Consider the following 24,757-nt stretch of genomic DNA (forward strand, 5'->3'; position numbering starts at 1 on the left):
GAAAATATGAGATACAGTGAACAAAAATGTAGCAGTTGTTGAGTGTACATAGCTAAGGGATAAAAAGCTCATAAAAACTATTTTAAGGGTCTCATCTCTTAATATGCATCACAAATGACAAATTTTGTACAAAGTCCACTAAAATTACGAAGGGTAAAAACTTGCAGGGCTGAGGCCATAATGTGGCCATTGCCAATAAGCTGCCTTGTCTTTCTCTTGTTCTTCATTTAAGAATAATGATTGCCCATAACAGAATGCCCACAAATCAGGATTTTGACTGTTATTTCCACAGTTTGTTGATGTAGTACATAAATATCTGTAATGAACTGTTGAATCATTGATCATGCTCACTTGGCTATGATGCACTGGATTAATTGCAAAATCAGTACTCATTATTTTCTCTTGACTGTAACAGCCACGAAAGGCAGCCATCAGAAAATGTCAGAGGAAGCTCAGCAGTGCTATTGCTCTGAAACTTCCTTCATCGTAGTGGAATGTGGAGTAAGTTGAGCTAAGCATCCTGGGAAGCAGCATTGCCAGGCAGGGCTTAATAACATATATGTTGAGACCTCCATGGGCAAGGGAGTTGTGACGGATTTCATTAGGCATAGTAGGTCTTCAAGCTGTCTAGTGCTCAAGTTCTTACCAGAAAGGGGATAGAAATAGGATTTCATTTCAGTTCTTTTTTAAAAATTATAGACTGATGCAAAAAAAATCATATTGAGGATGGAACGAATTTGAAAGTAAAGAAATCCACCCAGATATTTAAAGGTTTGCATACTTATGTATTGGTTTTGCCTCCTCTTTTTCTCTAATAGGCTTTCTATGTTTGATATATTTGGGTGAAATAGATACACAGTTGTTTTGGATGGTTTTCCATAGTGGGAATAGCTGTACGTGAATTTGGTCAGTGCAGATGAGTAAGGCTTTCATTTCAAGTTTGGTTTTGATTAGGAACTGCCAATATCTTTAAATTTATTCAGAGTCCAAGATGGAGAGAAACTGAGGCGGGTTACAGACCGCCTTCAAGCGGCCGTTTTCCCGCCGCCACCATTCGCTGCGGAGGGAAGCCCCAGCGGCCAGACCGCGAGGCTTCCGGCGCAGCAAAAAAGGAGCACCGAAATGGCGCTCCTTTTCAAAACGTGGAAGTGGCACCGCGAGGGGCAAAGCGCGCCCTCACGGCATCACTTCCGCCGCAACACGTCTGGATGCTATGCATCCAAGACATCAAAATGGCGGCACCCATGTGGATGGGCGCTGCCATTAAGGACGCGCTCCACGCGTACTAGGAAGAAGGGCCGTGAGGAAGGTAAGACCCTTCCTAACCCTAATACGGCCCTTCCTAACCCTAGTACGCGCGGAGCGCGTACTTTATGGCGGTCTGTAACCCGCCTGAGATTTCAAAAATTCAGATGTTGGAGAAAGTGAAACTGATTATTTCCTTTCACCTTGACCTTTATACATGTGAATTACATGGGTGTAACTGCAAAAACATTGGCTTGCCCCTTGTAGTCGCTGATGTGCTTAACCACAAAGACAGTCATCTGGTGAAGAAAGGCATCCAGCTGCTACACAGAGCAGGCTATGGGTTCATCTTACAAGAAGCTTTCAGAGTGATGAGAGAGATAGCTTGGAGCCCATACCAGCCATATTCCTACCAAGGAATGTAACTTTGTTATGTATATTCCATCTTTCTACCACATTTCAATAAAAATACAATAAATTTTTGATTTCCTGCATGGCAGGGGGTTGGACTGGATGGCCCTTGTGGTCTCTTCCAACTCTATGATTCTATGAAATCATGCTTGGTAAAATGAAAATTAAATAAATAATACTATAATACATTAATACCATTTAGATAAGAATTAAACTATTTAAAAGTACAGTATCTCTGCTTAAAGTTCCTGGCTATAACAGGTTTGCCTGAATAGACAGGTCTTGGTTTTCTGGCAGAAGAAGAAAACAGAGAAGGAACTAGCTTACCCTCCCTTGGAGCAGTCATCAATAAGGCCATTTTGTCTCTTTCACTAAGCATACGTCTTAAAATAATATTCCTTCATAATTCAAAGCCCAAGCAGATTCATATAGAAGCATATGACTGTTCAGATAGCCCGTACTAGGTCATAAAGGGCTCTATACATAATAATGAGAACTTTGAAATGAGCTCATAAATTGACTGTTTAGCCAATGGAGCGGTAGTAACATGGGAGTTGTGCCTTGTAACTAGTTACTATTAACAGTCTGGCTAGGGCATTTAAACCAGGTGCAAATTTTTAACATGCTTCAAAGGAAGTCCCATGTAGACCACATTATAGTAATCTAGATGGTTTGCAACTAAGGCACCTGTCATCGTGGGCATCAACATTTCCTGGAATGGACACAGACTCTTCTGGCAACCACTGAAGCCTGACAATCCATGTTCAGGAATGAATCTAGATGTACACCCAAATTACAAAATGGTATCTTCAGTAGGATTGTGACACCATGCAGCATAGGTTGAGTCTGTGGTGGTTTACAGACCGCCCCTTTGGGGCGGCCTGTACCCACCCCTTTTTCCAAATGATCAGGGCCTCAGCTGCCACAGCGGTAGCCCTGAAACCCCGATCCGCCGCTTTTCCAGGCAGTGGGGAAGCGGCAAAAGGCCGCTTCCCCACGGCCTAGAAAGGGGGTGTCCTTGGGGCTTCATGCCCCAAGGACACCCCAACAGCGTCGGGAAAGGAGAAAGGGGATGACTCCTTTGTGTTGCTGGTGCAGCCGTGTAAAGGCTGCACCAGCAACACAAAACCCAGAAGGAGCTCCAAAATGGAGCTTCTTCCGACGCCGTGGAAAGGGCGCCACAGGTGCCCTTCCGCGGTGCCAGGACGTCACATCTGTGCCGCTCCGTCCTAATGGCGATGCCCATGTAGAATGGACGCCACCATTTTGTACGTACCCTGTACGTACTAGGGTTGGGGGCATCTGAAAGAGAAGCCCCTGGGCAACCCTAGTACATACAAAGTACGTACTAAACGGCCCATCTGTAAAGGGCCATTATTCACTGACCTGCTTTCATTTGACTAGGACCATATCTGTATTGTCTGGATTAAGCTTCATTTGTCCTCACTGACATCCTCCATTACCGACATCACACTGGATGAGAATTAAAGCTGATTCTGGGATTTAAACAGAAAGAGCTGGGTATGAGCAACATTTGGTAGCACAAAAAATCCAGATAAACCATGTACTTTCAAGGAAATATTAAACAACGAAATAACAGAGCTCCCACATACTCCAAAGGCCAACAGCCAGGGAGTTGAATTGGAATCTCCCAGTTCAACTTTCCGAAAGCATCCCTCTAGGAAAACTCAAGGCATAAGCACCAAAACCAATGAAAAACAGTATCCCCAATCCCCATCTCATAAAGGAGGCCCAAAAGGATGCCATTGATGATGTTGTTGAAAGCCAATGAGAGGTTCAACTAGAACTAACAGAGCCATCCACTATGGCAATCAAAACTGTCTCCATCCTGTAACCAGACCTGAAATCAGATTCAAATGGATCTAGATTACCCCCCCCCCCCCAAATCTTAGAATTAAGAGGCCACCATACACTTCAGGACCATTGCCCACAAATAGGAATCTGGAGAAGTATAACAAATAAGAAAAAGTATCTTACCTAGAAATATTAATCTTCATTTATTTCCTGCATGCGAGAATTAATAATTTCAGCATTTTCCTACCTGCTCCTTGAGAATATGATGGTTTCTACAGGTTTCAAGCATAATTTGTACTTCAAGATTTTAAGAAAATACATTTCAGCAAATATATACACATACTATTTTTTCTGCAGAGAAATATTTTGATGCAGAAAATATATAAAATGCAATATTTAAATGTTTGCATACAAATCAGTGTTTTTTGCAAATTGCATCCTCCCCCCCCCCCACAGCATCCATAGCTTTTTGTGGTTTTTTTGGGCTATGTGGCCATATCCCTAGTCTGGACACTATGAGGTACCCTGTCAAGAAAATGATGAAGCCTTGTGAGATTTTTAAAAAACATTTGCATTAATTTTTGTGCCCCAACAGCACCAAATATCTTGTTTTCTGCACAAATGATTTTTTCCACAAAAACTCACAAAGTGTACAAAGACGCAATCAACAAGTCAGATTAATATCATAAAGTGGTGAGAAAATTTTTGAAATTATTTGTTCTTTCTTGTGAGAACGAAGCACAAATTTACATCCTTACTGGAAGCTGGCAAATAATTATTCAGTACATTAGAATTCCTGAATTATTTTTTCTTAAACTAGAGAGTCACAGCTGCTTCTTTTAAATATGATGAAAACTTCTTTCTTGCACTGAGGCATTCCCCTCTCTTTTTACCCTGTCCCGGACACTTTTCTAAGCCAGGAAGGGTAAGGATCCAGTGCATTTATGGTAAACCTCATATTAATAAAGATCCACTCAGCAACTTTGGATTGTATACACACAAAGTTATCTTTTGTTTCTGGACAAGATAGGTGTAAAATTACATACACTGGAACTGTACAAACTACAGCATCCATGTCAGAATGGATCCAAGTGATTTTATCTCGCAGTGTTATTTATTTTCAACAGTTCTCTGCTGTCCTTAAAAAATAATAACACTTACATGACTGCTTCCTTGATTAGAACAATCTAAATGTGGTGGGAACAAAATTAACATCATAAAATAGATAAATACCAGAAGCAATCGAAATACTGTAATTTCACAGTAAAACATCCTGTTTGCCTGGTACCAAAAAGACTGTACACTAGACACCAGGTGCACCTTTCTGGGATAAGAGGCCAATAAAGGGAGCAATATTTCTGAGAAGGTTGTCTCTGCAGAATAAATACTCCTAACTTTAGATGGTGTGAGTTACTGGGAGAGAAACACTGAATCAAGATGATCTAGTTATCTGGACAAGCATTCCTCTTGGTATTGTGGTTCCAATCCAGGATTCGTCCTGAAATAACATCAGTTTTTATTGTTCTCAGAAACCAAGTGGCAACCAATTAAGTTTTTTTTAAAGAAATTCTACCAAAATGGCATTCAAAGCAGGCAATAATAAAAACACCACCGCCATCTTCAGTTACAACCAAGTGGCAACAACCCAGAAAAAAAGTTTAAATACAAAACTAGTGTTGAAAGACAAGTAAAGCATCCAGCCAGTTAAAAACTCCAGCAACCTAAACAGTTAACTTAAATGATTCAGGTATTGAATTTTAAAATAATATGTTTGGTTGCAAATGGAAAACAGAGACAAAAAAGTCTAGTTTTCCTTGGCAGAGAGTTTTGGAGCCTACATGCAGTTGCCAAGAAGGCATTCTCTTCTGTCACAGTCAAACTTGTTTCTGGTGTGGTGGGGCTGAGAGAAGAACCTCTGCACAGGATCTTATACAGAGGCAGGTTTTTTAAAGGGAGAATGCAGTTTTTCAAATAGCCCTGTTTCAAGTTATTATGGCTTTATCAGTGTCTTACATTATACTCAGAAAGAGGCTAGGAGCAAATGAAGCTGTTAGAACATGGAGGCCTCATGCTACCTGTTCCTCCCTCTAGACAACAATGTGGCTGAAGCATTTTTCAGTGACCCAAATGGAATTTAAATTTGGGTATCTGTCACTGTGGCTAGATTCAACAACTGTATGAACAGATGCAGTTTACACACTAGCTGTAGCTATGCAAACATACTGCTGGGCACAAGTGACCCTGGACAAGCAGGTTCAGCACTGAATCCAGGACCATCCCTGTGAACCTAAGGGTACTGCACAACACTATACACAATTTGAACAAATAGTTCAGAAAGGAAAAGAAATGGAGGAAAATGAAAATGAAAATGAAAGGTATAACTAGTAAAATTTATAAAATATTAATGGACAATAAAAGGGAAAAATTAAATCAAACTATTTTAAAAGAAATATGGGAAGATGAATTAGGATGTAAAATTTGTGATAATGAATGGAATAAGATTTGGGAACAAAGACATTTGAAAAAATTATCGGTGCGAATTAAGGAAAATTATTATAAATTGATTTGGAAATGGTATTTGACACCAGTGAGACTACATAATATGAACAAAGAGAATTCAAAATATTGTTGGAGAGGTTGTCAGGAAGTAGGATCATATATACATATGTGGTGGCAATGTAAATATGTACAAAAATTTTGGGAAATAGTAATATTAGAGATAGAAAATGTTATGAATATAAAGATAGATAGAAAACCAAATATAGTATTGTTATCAATATACAATGAAGTAGAATGGAAAGAAGAAAAAAACCTTGTAACAAATTTGTTTACTGCTGCGTGATTAATTATAGCAAGAAATTGGAAAACAAAAATAAATGTGAAATTGGAGGATTGGTATAAAGAAGTTTGGAAGTTAGCAATTAATGACAAATTAACATGTAAATTGAAAGTAAAAAAAGGATTATGGAAAAGAAATGATTTTGATGAAATATGGAAAAAATTTATTGAAATGTATTTTAAAAAGAAGATGGGAAATTACCTCCACAGGAGGAGTTAAAATTTTGGATGGAGTATAAAGATGGGAATGGCTCCGGGGGTGGGGTGCACTGAGGGGATATTTAGGGGGGGTTGTAAAAAAAAAAAAACGACTAAGATATAAAAGTATGTATATGTATGGAAAGTAGATAAATCGGTTTTGTTTTTGTAAAATCTCAAAAATACTAAATAAAAAAAACACTGCACAACACAAGCTGAATCTCTGTTTCACCATCTGCTTTTTATCAACCAAGAGTTTCCCCATCAATTCTAAATTAAACTTTAAATTATTCACCCTCTTCCAGACCATTAGCAACAGTAGTCTCTAATTTAGAATGAGAACTACTTCCTTGAATTTAAATGGAAAGTTGGAGAGAGTTTGGTGTCATCAGCATATTGGAGGCACTAAACCACAAAACACTGAATGATCTTCCAGAGATTGCAATATGTATACTATACAATCTGGGGAACAAGAAGGAACCCTGTGGGACAACATAGGACTTTGATACTGAATAAGGACTCCCTAGTACCACCATGTGAATTTCACCAACCCAGAAGGGATCAGCAGCACCATAAAACAGCATCCCATCCCCAGACAGATGAATAATTTAGGCCAAGAAGTACATGAAAACCAAAAGAATATCCCCCTGAATGCAGCCGCCATCATAGATTGACCAGAAAGGTGACCTAAGCCATTAGTGTCAAATAACTACAAATGAATAGGTTCGTTATCCCTTTACAGATGTATTTTGAACTAGAGAAAATTTTCAAAAATAAGGGTTCAGAGGCAATTCTACGTGTGTGGGGAAGATCTAATGCCTGCTCTGTGAAATACAGGCAGAAGCTGGATTCCTTTCTCATTTCATCAGAACACTTCATATAAAGGTCAAAGAGGAGGAGGAGGACATATCTGTAACAAACAGTCCCCCCAAAAACATACACATATTTTGACTACTGCTGAAGAAGGACTTCAGGTTGCCCTGAGGTCAGGTTGAAACCATATACCCTCCTCAAACAGTTGATGGGCAAGATATAATCAAACCAAGTTATTGGTTGAGATCTCAACACCTTGAGGATTGTTGAAAGTGAAATAAAAAAATTTCCTTCTCATAATCAATTGCAAAATTGGACCATCCCTGAGTAATTCTGTTAAGATTTGCAGTGGTGAACACCAACTGCCCCCAGACTTATCCCAGGAAAAGAATGTGAATTGCTCCTGTTCTTGATGAGCAACCTGTTCAGGAGAAGTATTGCCTGTGCTTCTACTTGTTTTATGTTGTATTGTTGCTTGTTGTATTTTGTCTAGCTCCCTGATCACAGCAGGTTCAAATGATATGGTTGTTAATGCATTAGTAACTACTGGCAGACATTCAGCACAAACCCACAGCCAATATTACTATAAATAGGTCTGGTGTTTTGACGGCATCAGAATATTGCAAAAGCACAATCCACCTTAATGGAAAGACTTAAGTAAAGCAAAATGAATCATGTTCAGTCCATCCCCAACACATGCATTAAGCAAATGTCTGTATCAAACAAGCGTGCCTTCCTCTTGAGAACTGAACTCACGTGAATGCAATTAACAGTCATAGGTTTTGTTGTTGTTATTGTTATGTCAATAGCAGCCAGGGGAAGCCTGAGAAGTCCTGAGGGAAAAACTGAGGTTTGATTTATTATTTCCTTCATTTCCTCCCTCCCTCCCAGTCACTTTTGCAACAAAAACTGCTTCTCATAAGCTTCTATCAAGGAAAGCTTGTTAAATGTATTGAAGGCAATGGGAGATTCCCTTGAAATGCAAAAGAAAAACTGAGGAGGTCAAATGAATTCACTCAAAGCATCATAGCTAGGTTTGGCCTTAGTGCTGCAGGTCACTGAAAACAGTGAATGGCATCATCACCCCTGTTCTATCCTCCTGGGACCAATGGAGGCAATCATTTTACTGCAGAGTGTCTTTCTCAATAATGTGGCATTGTTATTGTAGGGAACATTTGTTCCAGTAGTCCCACTGGAAGAGACAGAGATGCTTGTTTTGGAGGAGAGAAAGGGTAAACAAAAAGAACAGCAACACTTGGTCACCTCATCTTTAAAGTCCAAAGATATAGCCATTTTAACCTGGAAAATTAATATGCAAAGGGGTCTTACAGTATATTTGAGACAAACTGAAATATAAAAGTTGGTAGCATGAGATTTTGTAGACTTGAGCCTACTTCCTCAAGTGCATTTGGATCTATGGAAAATCATCGGTCTATGAAAACTCATGCTTCCAATGTCTATCTTTCAGTGTCTTCAAAAGTGTTGCAAGATCCCTTTGTAGACTTGTATTTAAAGATGAGAGTATATCCTCTGAAACATTTTTAGGAAGAAGAACCACCCATGATTAATGTGTTTTTTTTATCCCACTTGATATTGAACTTGTAAAATTACTTTGGACCAGAACTGCAGGGACTGTTATTTCACAAGAGCTGAATCAAATGTCCTGAATTGTACAGTCTCATAAAACACCCTGTGAAAGAAATGTAGACACCTGACAAGTACAGCGCAAAAAGTATCAGCAGACATTTCTGTTGGGTGATAGGTCTTTTATATGGGAAATGGGAGGGGAAAAACTAGAGTCCTTCCATTTTAAAAATACACAAAGGCATGGAAGTCTAAACATCTGACTTTTCATTTCTAATTAAATCCCCAAAGATATGAATTAATGTAATTAACTGGCATTTTATGCTACATGTTATAACATTTATTTGGGAACTCAGCCTATTTGGAAAGTAGGTTTTTATAACATGTTAGGCAAAATGTGTTGGATCACAATCACCAGCAATCTCAGCCAGCTTAGCTGATAGTGAGAACTGCTAGGAGCTTCAACCTAGCAACATCTGGAGGGCCACACTTTGCCCTCCTCTGGTTTATTGGATTCAAAAAATATGCACAGAAACAAATTCCACAATACAGTCACCCCTCTGTTTTCGTGGACTTGGAATCCACATCCCTTGCCCGTTTGCAAGCAGCAAATGGAGGGGGACAAAATAGGACACAGGCACAAACTGCCATTCAAGCCAAAGGGGCTTGAATATCAATGATTTTCTATTTTCACGGGGGTGGGGGGTGGGGTTGGAATGGATCCTGCATGAAAATAGAGGGCCGACTGTATTTCCAACACTTTGCAGTTGTGCTGAACTATCACAGTGGTAAATTGTTACTTATTTTATGTTTACCCAGGGATAAAGGCTATAGAATCCACCATAATAAGCCATGCTGGGCAAAAAGCTGGTGACAGCACAGAAGCGTGGGGAGACCAGAGCACTCTTCCTGGGCTTGGGAATGGTGGCATGCTCAATGATGATGTATTTCTTTGTTGGGATCACCATTGTTCCTTCATACAAAAGAAGGTAAGTGGGCTTATTCATACTGACAGCACCCTAGCCCACTGGCCTGAGTGTTGAACATTGTCAACAATAACTCTGGTCAATTATGGTTTCTCAGAATGGGCAGTCTACTGCTTTGTAGAAGAACTTACTTGAGTATGTACATTTATAACGTACCTTTATTGCAAAATATTCTGAATTGCAAAATGTCTGTCTGCAGGAGCTGGAACTCACATTCTTTAAATGGAAGGAGCTCAAGCCTTTAAAGCAGATTTTTTTTTTTATTCCTGTTTGTAGTTGTGGTTGTGATCTCAACAGTCTCAGTAATCTGCCTTGTCATAACAATACCTTTTCAGACAGCCAGAGTCAGCTAAAGAAATACTGAGTATATCTGGTGAGCTGTGTATGATCTGGAAAAGCAATTATACACTTCAAAATTAAGACAAAATCTGTCATTTCATTGCTTAATTTCCGAACAAAAGGTAAAGTTTGAAAACATGTCCTACATTTCAGTTCAGTCTCACTTCATTTTGCCCATGGCAAACTATATTAGAAACAGTAGAACCGTTTTCAAACTTAAATACAGGTTGAATACCCTTTGTCCAAAATACTTGGGACCAGAAATGTTTTGGATTTTGAATTTTTTTCCAGATTTTGGATATACATAATGACATATCTTGGAAATAGGATCCAAGTCTAAACATGAAATTCATTTATATTTTACATGTATCTTATACACATAGATAATTTTATACATAATATTTTTTAATTTTTTATGCTTGAAACAAAGTTTGTGTAGACTGAACCACCAGGAAGCAAAGGTGTTACTATCTCAGCCATGCATATGGACCATTTTGGATTTTGGAGTATTTCAGATTTCAGAATTCAAGAGAAGTGAGACTCAGCCTATGGAATAAAATCACAGATGAATCCCTGGAAAGCAGTGATCTCTGATAATTCCTTTTTTTTCTTTTTTTCTTTTTACAGTGTCTGGACAAATGAGAGTGTATGTCAACTGATTAAGGCTACCATCAGAGAAAAAGTCCACTGTTTATACAATGAAGGCTCTGGTGATGAGAATATTTTCCGGTATCCTTGTCTGGAAGTCCAGGTCAATTTGACACTGTTAGGACAAGTGGTAAAGCTCTATCACACAGAGGACACCGTGGACAAAAATCCCAAGGTTTGAGTTCTATTTGTCAGAAATGTTTTTGAATATAAACCTCAGATTTTCACAGCCACTCAGTCTATACACTCTTTGACATGCAGCTACACAAAGCTTGAAATAATGCAGGACTGATGGCAGGGAAGAGAATCAGAAAGTAGTATTTCAACAGGAAATCCTCATTTGCAGAGTTTCCTAACCCTGGGCTGGGTGAGAACAGCAGCAAAATACTAGTCAAACTCCAGATGTATCAGGATATATCAGATATTTAAGAGCTGGAAGCATGTGAAGTGAGTGTGTGAGGATATGATTACACTGGTACTTTATTTCTGAACAGTTAGACTTGCAAATGAAACCTAATAGCCAATCACGAAATGAAGAAAGATACATTTCACACTAATGTAGCTGTGAAAAGCTTGTGCTGTGGTAATCAGACCTGTCAGCACTTTATGAACTTCTGCTTCTAACAACATGCTTTCTGTATTACATAGTTTGACTCTAAAATATGCAATAGAATCTAAGAAGACATCTTTCAGGGACGTAGCCAAGGGGGGGGGGTTCTTGGGGTCCAGACCCCCCCTTCCGTTAGATAAAATGAATGGTGTGTGCTGCTGCGCCGCTGCACCCAAGCCCCATTATAATGGTGGCACTTAGTCTGGACCCCCCCCTTCCCAAAATCCTGGCTATGTCCCTGCATCTTTCATTGTTGGAGCATGATGTCCTGACCGAGGAGTTGCAAGGAGGAAAAGATGGCAGTTTCAGGGACCATGTGCCTCTCCTACCAGATTATGCAACCCTCTGATTGGATAGCAATTCTGAACTAGATCCAGTGCTAGACATGTGTTGTTGTTGTTTTTAAATGTACAATTTTTGCTCAAGGGAGTTGAAAGAAAGACACATCAAATGCTTGTTCTCACAGTCTTTTAAACATCTCATTGGCTGGACAGAGCGCCTGCACGCTTAGCTTGAAAGTCCATATTATCTGTTAGATTCTGACTACCACCTCCAACTATGAGGGTCTGCATTAATGAATATATTTCCTGGGATGGCACTTGAAAAGTTGTAATACGTAGCTCCTCCCAGTGTGCATTTCGAAAAATCTGCATGACATGAGGGAAGGCTTTTTATTTAAAAGATTTTTTTGTTCATTATTATTATTATTATTATTAAACTTTATTTCTATAGCGCTGTAATTATACACAGCGCTGTACAAAGTGTTCAGGGGTTTTGAACTCCAAAGCTTTGTACTTCCAAATTGTTTAAGTATTTTTATTGGATTAAAATGAGAAATTCTGTTTTATCTTCCCATTATAGAAAATCTTATGGGGAGGAAGACACTTTTAAAATTGTCATCATGAAGCAAGAATATATGTAGTCCATTACTAATATTCCAAACTCCAAATGCCTGCTGTAATGTAAATGAAGGAATTCCCCAAGAACCCCAGTGTTACTAGTGTGCCCTGGTGGTGCAGTGGTCAAATGCCTGTACTGCAGCCACTCAAAACCACAAGGTTGCGAGTTCAAGACCAGCAAAAGGGCTCAAGCTTGACTCAGGCTTGCATCCTTCCGAGGTCACTAAAATGAGTACCCAGATTGTTGGGGACAAATTAGCTTACAGTTGTAAACCGCTTAGACACTGCTTAGGCAGTATGAAGCAGTATATAAATGAAGCTTGTTTGTTTTTTGTTTGTTTGTGTGAGAACAATAAAGTAGACAAAAGCTACTCATTCTTAAATATAATATACTCCAAACCATTACAATATAAAATCAAGTGCTTTCAGCTTCAGGCTCGTAACAGAAGCCATCAAAAGCTCCTTTCAAAGAGGGAATCAATTACTGTTTCAGGTGGAGTTGTTACTTGAGTGTTTCCATTTGTTTTCAGCATCATGTGTTATTAGTTTCAGTGGCTTGCATTAATTCATAGTCTAGCAGGAAATCATTGTATTTACTTACATTGCAGATACAAAATTCCTAGATAAATGAATCATCAAGCCAATTTCCCTAATAGAATTTTCAACAATTTTTCCAAGTCCATGAATAGTTGCTTACCTTACACATTCTGTCTCAGGCATGCAAAGATAATTAGGAAGATGAATGATTATGTAGGTACTCATTCATGCTAGGATTATTTCTTGTAAATAACTGTTTTCAATTCTCCATTTGCAATGTGCTGTTGCTTTTCATTAAAGTATTATTACCACATTTGGGAAAGAGGTTATTGTTTTCACAGATAAAATAAAATGTTGCAGTGAACTTATTGATTCTAAGCTGAAACCAGACCTGCAGGGCAAAACATTATTTAAAATTATTTATATTCCAATAAAAATAACAAATTTAAACTTTTTATCACAGTCTAATCTCAGGTAAATGCAAACAATGGATATCCTTCATTCTCCTCCCAAACAATCTGCCCTAATACTGTTGCTTCATATTTTATTTTTATTTTTTTGAATTTCTGAAATATTTCACATGGGTTTGCTGAATAAATCCTTTCAGGCCATGCTCACTAGTTCCAACAGAACATCAACTTGATCTCTCTGATACCCTATGGCCTCATTCACACTATTTAATAAACTGGTTTTCAAAATGGTGTAAACTGGTTTAAAGGGCCCTTGTTTGAACTTGTGCCAAATTTTGAATGCAATATCCTGGGGCGGGGGTGGGTGGGTGGCGCAGTGCTAAACTCAGTTAAACCGGTTATTCTGAATCTGCAGCATTCCCTGCATCTTTTTAAATGAATCAATTCAGCACAAGTGTGAACATGCTGTCAATTGGATTCAGTTCCCTGTAGCATGGTCACCCCTGTGACGCAATTTCATCTTGATTCAATCCTATTGATGAATGTGAACGTGAAGTGGAGGAAATTGAAACAGGCACGTTCAATCACAATTTGAAAAGTGTCAACATTTACTGGATGCTAAATCGCTTCATCAATTCAACTCAGAAATGGTTTATTATGTAGTGAGAACGAGGCCAATATTAACCCCAATATCAGTAGGTGCAAAAAAATGTAAGCATTTGTAGTATATTTTAAATCATGGTACATGGATAGTGCAATACTCTGCATGTTTGTACAGAAATAATCCTATTATATCCAATATGTCTTATTTCCTAAGACGTATGTTTAGAATTATAGATTAGAATTCGTCCCATCCATAGGCTACAACCCTATGCCCATTTACCTGGGAGCAACTCCCATGGAACTGAATTGAACTCAATTCAGTAGTGTTTATTCCCAGCCTAAATGCCTATGATAGATCTGTGCACGCTGTGTCCCTCCAGCCATAGTTGAACTGCAGATTCTATCATCCATCAAGACTGGTTAGTTTGATGAGAACTAATAGAAGTTGAAATCCAAGACCACCTACAGGGTCAAATTTTCCCCACTCTGGCTAATAGGAAATGATAAAGAACTTTTGGAACTAATTTATTTTTAAAAATGGAATTATCAACACTACACTTAGAAGATTATTGCACTGGGGTTAAAACGTTCCCCGGTGCATTCTAATGTGCACACGCGGGGGTGCGCACGGTGCGTGATAGGAACCCAATGGGGCCCAGAATGCTATTTTACCGCACAGCAGAAGGTTGCCATCGCTGCCAGGCATTCCCATCGCATTCCCATTGAGTTCCAGGGGACGCCGTTTCTGGGGACGCTTTGAAACAGTTCCCAGAAATGGCATCCCCTGGAACTCAATGGGAATGCGATGGGAACGCCTGGTGACAACGGCGACATTCCGCTGTGCAGTAAAATAGCGTTCTGGGCCCCATCGGGTTCCCATCACGCACCGTGCGCGCCCCGTGCGTGCACATTAGAATGCACCAGGGAACGTTTTAACCCCGTTGCGATAATCTTCCTAGTCTAAACATAGCCTAAACATTCCAAAATATTTTGAGGTTCAGTGCAATAACTTACAGCACATACAAAAACTGAGAATGATACAAGGCTTGACTTGAAAATAAAGAGCTCAAAAACCCAAATCCAAACTAGGAACTCCCTTTCCTGAATGTTCAGAAAATAAGTCCTGCAATTTTTTCATACATTCTAATGTTTGGATATAATCCTTCACTAGTTTTATTCTCAAAATAAATAACTAGTAATTTCTGCAATATTTCCCCATTGCAAGAGTCTTCAAAACTGCACAGTTTTCAGACTATTTCAAGTTCAAGAGTTATTCTGTGCAAGATTCTGTGATGTGGGGGTGGCATTCTGAAACTAATTTATTCTGTAAGCAAATTGGAATAATATTGGACTAATTCATGATCAAGTGCATAGTTGACAGTTTTATTTATTTAAATTTATTAAGGATGCTCTCAAATTACAGTTTTTCCTCTCAACAGATTATTGTAATAACAGATATGATGGGTTATTTGTTTCTGCAGTGCTTCTACATCCCCCCAAATATGGAGAACTATAGCGAAGTTGAAAAGCTAGTGAAAACAATAACAGAAAATTTCAGAAAGCATCAAACATTCTCCTGTTACTATGATCCATCAAGAAAAGAAGAGAGTGTCATCCTAAAGAGATTATATCCTCCAGAGGGCCTTTCCTTTGCTTTTGTTTGGCCAAGTTTGATGTTATTTGGAGGACTCTTGATCATCATCATGGTGAAAATAAGTCAGTATATTTCTGTATTATCTGCAACACAATACAGAACAGGTATATAGAATGTCTCCAAAGCTACCTGTGCTTTATTTCTACACTATAGATTAACAAGATAGTAAACTGAAAAGGAAAAACAGAGTTCACAGCTGTGGGTGAAATGTGGGCGAGACGGAACTGGCTCTATTTTTTACACACAAAGACACTGGATTTGTGTATGTTCTCAACATTTTGCAGATTTGTTTTTTAAAAAACAGCAGTTATCATGGGCCAAATGAACACAGTGATGTATGTTCAAGAACAGGCTTGAGACTTGCACTGCATTTTCTAAGGGAGCTAACATGAGCAACTGGTTTGAATGATGGATTAGGATGCCAGGAGACCAGGGTTCGAATCCCCAACTCAGTCATGGAAACCCAATGAGTGGCCTTGAGCACATTAGTCTCAGAGAAAGGCAAGTGACCTGACCAAAATATTTTCAAGGGGCCACTTGCTATTTCATCCTAAGGGAAAATAAAAACCAAAACCAAATATACTCTTCAAGTATTTCACTGTAATTATATCACAATGGCAAAGACAGAATTCAGAGGCCTAAATCAGGAGCAAGAATTTTGCAGTCCTCCTGATGCTGAACTGCAGCTCTAATTAACTCCAACTAACATAGTCAATGATGATGAATACTGGAACTTGTGGCCCTTGAGTCCATTGTGGCCCATTTACTAAGTTCCCACTGATTGAATGCATCTGCTCTTGTTGGAACTTAAAATTAGATTTAGGCCAGGATTCACACTTGAGTTTATGTGTGTGCACACACACTATTTCTGGGACTTTACTGTGCCCATAACAACATTAAGAATAGACTTTTGCCTTAACCCTTGCTGTTTGGCTTAAAGATGATAGCCTAAGCAAACTCAAAGAGTACGGGATCAATACCATCAAATTCAGTGGACTTACTTCTGAATAAACATGCACAGAGTGTGTTTGAACACTTTATTATTATTTGACAATATTAGAGAAACAGGGAACACCAGAAAGGGATTATATCAAATTTTAACATCCCACCTGAAATCCAAACCACTTGCATATGTGGCCAGATTTGGACCATCAGATTTTTTTTGTTGCTCCCTAAAATTGATCTAAAATGTTGACATCTTTAAAAGAACAGCTGGAATGCTCCTTCATAGCATCTTCCTAATATTGCAAAGGGATGGGAGAAATGACAGGCAACTCAAAGGCACATGTATACACAACAACAAATGTGTTGCATAACTTCCTTTAAGCCTTTTTAAGGATGATTTGAATATTTACCAACAAAAAATAGCATTGCAAAAGGAGAGAGCAAATGTCTAACAATCATCCATTCTTATCATTTGTGGGTACTATTCACTACTGCTTAACTCCAATATGTAGTTTCAGCATCACATTGGGCGTAGTGCTCAGGTCACACTGTATTTTGCATCACATATAGGCTACAGTATCCAGGTCACACTGTATTTTGCACAAAATGGGGTTTGCTTCTCCCAAAAAAAAAAAAACTCCCTCTCCATTTTTTTTCAAAGGCTTTGGGGGCTATTTCTGCTGCTGTTGAAAAAAAAAATGCTGGATTTCTGTCCTAAGCATCAATTGACAATTTTGTTAGCAGCAATCGACAGTTTTTATCAACAGTGTATCTCAACTGAGAGATATAAGAAAATAAAAGGAACAATAAAATTTGGCATATTTTACCTATACGGCACCTAAAGCAGTGTTGGCAGATGCATGTCACGCATGCCATCTGTGGCACGTGAAGCCATGTTGCCGGACATGCAGTGGCCACAGGAAGGAGAGGCAGGGAGTCTTGGATAGCCAGCCCGGCTCCTTGATGCAGCCCAGTTCTCCTACAGAAAACTGAGCTGAGACGAGGAGAGACGATGTGTGGCTCTTCTGGATGGAAGCCTCACCCGCATACAAGGCACAATCCTGGGGGTGCCATTTCTTTCTCCTCCCAGACTTGGGCAGGATATATGTGTTGTATGCCTTGAAATCAATTCTGGTATCCTCTCTTGGGCTTTTCTTGGCAAGTTTCATCAGTGGAGGTTTGCCACTGTTGTTCTCTGAGGTTGAGAGAGTGTGACTTGCCCAAAGTTATAGTCCAACATTCAAACCACTACACCACACTAGCTCTTTGCCATATAGCAAAGTTCAGTAACATCTAAAATCCACAAAATAGTGACATTCAGCCACTGGTGTTAGGGCTGCATCTGCACTGCAGAAGTAATCCAATTTGGTGTTACTTTAACTGCAGGGCTGAATGTTATGTGATTCTGGGATTTGTAGGTTAGATGTTTAGCCAGAGAGCTCTGGTGCCACAACAAACAACATTTTCCAGGATTTCCTAGCATTGAGGCAGGGCAGTTAAAACTGTCTCAGACTGGATTATTTCTGCAGGGTGTTTTGGACCTCTGACTTCAGCTGTGGTCCTGCCTCCAGCATCCGATGACACTCGGTGTGGGAATGCCACTGAATTTGGGCACTCAGTCTCTAAAAGGTTCACCATTTCTGACCTAAAGGTTCCCCCCTCCCTGATGTAACAATACAGAGATTCCTTGAGAAATTCAGTCGTCTCCGCCTAAGCAAGGAACAGCTAGTTTCATATAAGACAGGGTCATCTGGATCTCATGAGAATGTACTTTTCTCATGAGCTGAAATCTTGTTACCTGTCTTTTATTGTTCTTTGCATCTAGTCCTCATGTGGCAATAAGAGAAGTGGCCTTTGCCTCCATTGAAATCCCTCAATATCATCTTAACTGACAACATCTCAGACAGAATGCAGGCCCGTGACTCTTAACATCATCACAATTTTCTTCCTGTATGATTTTTAATATCTTTGCCTGATGAAGAAGCCAATGAAGCTTCAAAAGCTTGTGTAATGTATTTTATGCTTTGGAGCTGGCCTATTAAAGGTACCTTGCTAGTGAATTTTGGATTTTGTTGTATTTTGTTGCATGGCCTTGAATACATTATCAACTGGGAAACAGGGCTGAGAGACATTTTTTTCTTTAATCGCCTAGTGCCAAGTGCTGGAAAAACTCTTCTCTCTTTGCATGCTTCCCCTCTTCAATCATGTTGAAACTGAAGTTGATGTTATAGAAGAGGCTTTGTGTATCTGAACCATACAAAATCAGATCTACTGAAGCATACAATAGCAGGCAGTTTTTCTCACATAAGGTCAGCTTCAAGCCCTTGATGCAGGATAGAAAACTGTGTGGAATCTGTTTCCAATCCTGTTTTCACCCCGTTTTTTTAAGGGAGGTAAAACTAATGGAGAGCACAGGAGGATAAATATTTATGTTATAATGACGCTACACAAAGTGAAAGTGCACTTATTTTAACAAGATTATCTACAGAGCAGTTTCTTTGTGTGGTTGTTTTACAAAGCTTCAAGCAAGCCCTATAAGCAGCTCAATGTACTGGTAAATTGCTGTGATGCACTGTGGTTGGCAGTGTTATTATATGTACATTAAATTTATGTGTATAACTTTATTGCTCAGTGCCCAAGAGCTATCTACCTATGGTACCTGAAGCCACAGTGAGCACATCAACAGGGGTCTCTTAACAGCTCTAACTGCCAGGCCAATAGCCATCATGGCAAAAGAATAAGAAGGTCAAAGAAATCCATTTGGATGCCTCTCCATATATGTGTGTGTGTGCCATCAAGTCACAAGTTGACTCCATGAATTTCATGGGGTTTTCTTAAGCAAGAAATACTGTTCCTTCTTCTGAAATATAGCCTACAGCACCTGGTATTCATTGGCAGTATCCCCTTCAGGTACTAACCACGGCTGACCATGCTTAGCTTCCTAGATCAGAACAGCATCTGGTGCCTTTAAGGTTAAATATTCTGCAGAGAATATAAGCTTCTTGCTGGTTGGTGGCAGAAGCAGGAAGATAGCCCCTGTCTTCAGTCAGGCCCAGTCCCCCTCCCCCCCAAATATGAGGTAGCTTACATTTCAGACTCCCATCCTTTCCTGTCTTCCACCATCTGTAGCGTTTTCCCACAATCTATATGGAATAATTCCAGCCAGCTTCTTCTAATTATGCCAGTGTCAAACTCATTCATATCTCATTTTTATTTGTAGTTCAATAAAATTTAAAGCAAAGGGTCAGTGGGAGCAGGAATCAAGGGGCACTGTAGCACAAAATCTGCTCACTGATTCCTCCTTGCCCCAATTTCAATTAGAAATGCCTGTTCATTTCTTCCAAATTCTACAGCACCCTGCCGCTTTTCAGAAATAACTGGAAAAAATTAAAGAGCAAACATCATAGTTTAAGAAGATATTCAACAAGGTGTATCAAATAGCTTCCACATCCCCAGTTTGCCAGGTTAATCATTGTAGGGGTTCTCCATAATCCCAGGCTGAGCTACAGTTCAGGTGCCTGATCTGCTTTTTGCTTGGCCTCACACTGTGCAGAGAAAATTGTCAGTTGTGGCTGTGTCCCTGGAGATGAAATTCTCCAGTCATTTATTACTGTCTATTGAGCAATGCAGAGTAAAAGAGCACACCATCCATGTTCCCTTACAGACACAAGCCTCCTATTGCTTATGATGTGATAAGCATTTATCAAGCATTTATACAGCCACTTCAGGACTATGGCTTTCCCCAAATATCTTAAGAGTTGATTATCAAAACAACATCTCCGCCTCCCCCCTATCCCTCTCAGCAACTTACACTTCTATGTTTCTTTATTTCAGCATTTTACAGCTAAGTGTAGAAGTGTGGGAATGTGATTTCACAGTTCCCATGTGTAAAAACTGTATTTTTAATTGTTGAGACCAAAGAGAGCACTGCTCCAAAAAGTGACAAATTTCACACTTTCTTGCATGTAAGAAATTTGATTCTGTGAAACTCTGTATGTAGATTATTCATATGTAACCATCACTCATGTTTTTTCAATAGCATGCATAAGCAATAAAAATATAAGTGCCATTTATTACATTCAGCAGTGTTCACACTGGTTTACTACTGCTTTTGTATTTATCTGTTTAGTATTAGTATACAACTATACAGTAAAAAAAGACTCTCAAGAAACACATAGAAGTCAGTTAGCAATAAACAGCAGTAGCGATTGTCCCTTTGTCTTATGTTTTCTTTTTTCAAAAATTACCTGTGCAAGAATAAATGACCTTCTGCAATTTGAGTATTCACACTCTGAGTTTTCCTTGCCTAAGAAAACCTTATGAAATTAATGGGACCGTCATAAGTCAACAGGTGCCTTGAAGGCACATACAGACGCTAGAAACAGTAGATTCTGCACCATTTAACAGAATAAAATAGGGATATGTTCATAGTATTCTCATAACAAGGATGACTGCCCAAACTGCCTTCTACAAATATAGAACTTTCCTCTGTCTTCTGGATTCATTTATTCAGCAATCACTTTTCTGCCTGTTTTAAAAAAAACAAGGTGTTTGTTCTTTAGGTTAAGCATGTTTATTGAAATATAATTATCTTATCATTCATTATTAACAATTCTAAATTAACATCTTGTTAGGCAGGGAATTAAGTAGCATCTTCACATTAATGTACATACCTTTACCTTCTATCAATATATTTCTTCCACAAACTCACAGATTTAGCATCTAAAGCAGTGGTCCCCAAACTTTTTGAGGCTACTATTCCTCTTGGGCAACAATCCTAGCGCACCCTGGAAATTTTTTTTATATTAGGTCTACTGTTCTACTGCAAATTCAAAACAATCAATCTCAATCACTGCTCCCTTTGCCCCCTGTCACCTTGGAAGCAGCAACCGTGTAGCTGGATGAGCACTGACTGAGAGCTTCTTGCTTCATGCTTGTGCAGGTCTTGCAGCAAAGACCAACAGAGGTTACAGTCTTTTTTGGTTTCTGTTTGACTGGCTGTTTAGTCATTGCTCCCTTTGGGCCCTGTCACCCTGGGAGCAGCAACTGAGCAGGTGGCTAAGCAGTGACTGAAAAGCCTCCCACCCATGCCAGCCTTGCAGCAAAGGCCAATGTGGACAAGAGACCTTTTGATTGCTACTCAGCCTGCTGCTCAGTTGCTGCTCCCAGGGTGACTAGCTGCAAGGGAGAAGCTTTTCCCCAGAGAGGAGGGACTCTCAATCCTTCATCAGGGCAGAGAAAGGTACAGCCAGTGTGTATGTAGGGGGTTTACAGAGGCCACATGCTCTGGACTGGAGACTGGTGTGGACTGGGAAAGGGAGAGATTTTAAGTACAGGAGCCACTCCAAGACTAAGAACTCTTTCCAGTAACTGAACATAGATACTCCTTCCAATTGCCACTATTAGTGAAAGAAGCCAGTAAGGGAATGAGGTCACATGTGGAGGCAAAGAGCAGGAGATAGCACCACACAAAATAATCAGCGAGGCTGTGCAGTGGTTTTTTGAGGACCCTGAAAAGATGCTTCATGCAATCCTCATCCCTATCGTGGTCGTAAAGGCATCTGGTTCCTCTTGTCTTTCTTGCAAGGCAATACTTTGACTGAAGCCCCCCCCCCCCCAAACTTTGAAAGGCTATTTCATTATGACAACTCTTAGAATCCTCAGCCACTGGCTATGTTGGCTGGGAATTGTAGTTTGTTGTTTGTTTGTTTTTACAAAAACAACCCTATTCCTATATTGCAAACTAGTAAACAACACAGATGAGCAAACAACAACAAAAAACAACTATCAAAACAAACAAAAACATAAATGAACATATACAACTATAATTCCCCACTCCCTACAAAAGTAATCCAATTCACTAAAATACAATGTCAGAAAAAAAAATCAACCCATATCTTCACTCTGAACTTATATTTTCCATATACCACATTACTCTTTCTCTTGTCCGGGCCAGATATTGTGCAAGACACTTGTTAATATTAACTGCTTCTTTTCCATTTAATATTTTTCAGTTCCTCAAAAGATTCTAGTCTAACTATATTCCTCATGAGATAGATTGCTATCCAGTGTTTATTCTTCAATATTTCCATATTTCCATATTCCTTTATTCCTTTATTTTATTTAATACCTCTGAACGGATATAAAAGAAAATCTCTTGAAAATGATACATAGATGGTATCTAACACCATCTAGATTAGGCAAGATTTATAAGGAAAAATCGAGTTTATGTTGGAAATGTAATGAAAGTGTTGGTACGTTCTATCACATGTGGTGGTCTTACTGTAAAGTTAAAAAGTATTGGAAAGAGATATGTAAAGTGATCCAAAAGGTATTCCAAATTACATTTAGTTTAGAACATGAAATATTTATCTTAATTATGATAAATGATAATGTAAGAGACAAATTTAAACCCGTACTATATCTAATTACTTTAGCAAGAATCTCCTTAGCTCAACACTAGAGAAATACGGAAGTACCAACAGTAGGTATGTGGCTATTAAAAATCTTGGAAGTTGTGGAAATGGATAAAATTACAATGTCACTAAGAGACAAACCTGTTGGAGATAAACAAATTTGGGACCTGTTTTTTTAAAAATTGTAAAGATAGATGGATGAGTTAAGCTTTACAGAATAAGAGGTAGTAAATATCTATTCAATAATTGGTGTAGAGAAAATTCATAGGAAATGGTTTTGGTATTTGTTTAAAGATATGAGCTTGCAGCAATGCATGATCTTTTGCGCCAAACAAAATATATACACTACACAAGTTGGAGTAAAGAGAGAACTCAAGTAACAGAGGAATATATAGGTAGAGCTGTAATTTATTATTTCTATTCAACTAGCATGGGGGGAGGGAATGGGGGGATATAAGAAAAATATAAATGTGTTTGTTATACATTTAGACTCTATTGACCTTTTGTAAATATTTGTAAGATTTGAGTAAAGACTATTTTTAAAAAATATTTAATGTCTTAGCTAATATACCTCCAGGAATTTTCACAGTAATCTATCAATACTCGCTAGGTTTGTTTATGAGTATCAAAATTTTGTCCTTCCATTACAGATGAAAGTTTATCCAGTTCATAGAGATCAAGCAGCTTAAATAGCCAATTATCTTAACTTGGTGTATCCATTGATTTCCATTTCTGTGCAATTAAGACTTCTGCAGCTGACACCATGTATAAGATCACTTTCCAAAATCTGGATCTATCCTCTGATTTAATTTCATGCATCATATTTAGCAGATATAATTCTGGTGAAAGCTCAAAATGTATCTTTAATATGCTATAAATTTTAAAATGAAGTGACTTGCAGAATTTAGCTATCACAGGGCATGTCTTTTGCAAGTCTAACAGATGTCAAATACCATCTGGTTTCCATCTTGAAAAAGTTTTCCTTTAGGTTTTGTTTTTTGGTAAATTTATGGGTGTATTGTCTCGCTTTTAGCCAGTTATCTAACTGAATTTCTTTTCCCATGTTCTTAGCCCATCTCACCATGTGATCTTTTATGAATTAATCTTCAAGTTTTCTTGCTAAAAGTAATTTATAAAAACTAGCCATTTGTTTTTGTTTCTTTTCAAAAAATAATAGCATCAAAATCATTATTTGAAATGCAGATTCCCTATGTTTTTAAATCAGATTTGAAAATGTCTTTTATCTGAGTACAGAGAAACCAAGGTGTTTTAAGCTCCAACTTTGATATGTCCACTATTTTTTTAACTCTAAGTTTTCAGTTTGCATATCTAGTTTTAGTATATCTATATTTCAACCATGGTTCAGTAGATTTATATCTGCTTAATAAAGCTTCCTGGGGTGATACCCACCCTGGAATCCTGCAATAAAAGGTAGATTTTAATTTACATCAAACATTAAATAAAGCTCTTCTCGGAATATGATGCTCAAAGTCCTTGTGAACTTTTGCCATATTATATCATAGGTATCGGAACTGTAGTTTTTCAAGGTAACTTGCCATGCTCTGGAAAAAATACCTAGATTACCACAATTTGAGGTAGTACTTTAATTTCATGAAATTTAATACACATTAGAATGTTATCACATATATTTATTATATTCTGTATCCATTGCATGTGATGTAAGATTAATTCAAATGTGGATTCCTATAATATGAAGCTATGTATACCTATCAAGTACATTGCTACATTACCCTGGAAAATCAGTGTGCAAAGGACATTGTACCACCTTTGAGACTAACTGAAAGA

General features: G+C 38.6%; 2 protein-coding genes across 2 annotated transcripts in view; one reads left to right on the top strand and one right to left on the bottom strand.

Moving 5' to 3' along the window:
- The window catches only part of KCNMB1 (potassium calcium-activated channel subfamily M regulatory beta subunit 1), a 28,152-nt gene extending 11,021 nt beyond the window's left edge, over positions 1–17,131 (top strand). Inside the window, exons 3-5 of the mRNA XM_042452819.1 lie at positions 9,724–9,893; positions 10,857–11,052; positions 15,418–17,131. Coding sequence (XP_042308753.1) covers positions 9,757–9,893; positions 10,857–11,052; positions 15,418–15,702 — 618 coding nt within the window. The 5' untranslated portion in view covers positions 9,724–9,756 and the 3' untranslated portion in view covers positions 15,703–17,131. The remainder of the gene's footprint in view (positions 1–9,723; positions 9,894–10,856; positions 11,053–15,417) is intronic.
- Positions 1–24,757, bottom strand: part of KCNIP1 (potassium voltage-gated channel interacting protein 1) — a 761,805-nt gene that overhangs the window by 676,262 nt on the left and 60,786 nt on the right. The gene's annotated exons all lie outside the window — the stretch shown is intronic.

The sequence above is a fragment of the Sceloporus undulatus genome, chromosome 2 (genome assembly GCF_019175285.1).
Source record: "Sceloporus undulatus isolate JIND9_A2432 ecotype Alabama chromosome 2, SceUnd_v1.1, whole genome shotgun sequence".
NCBI lineage: Eukaryota > Metazoa > Chordata > Lepidosauria > Squamata > Phrynosomatidae > Sceloporus > Sceloporus undulatus.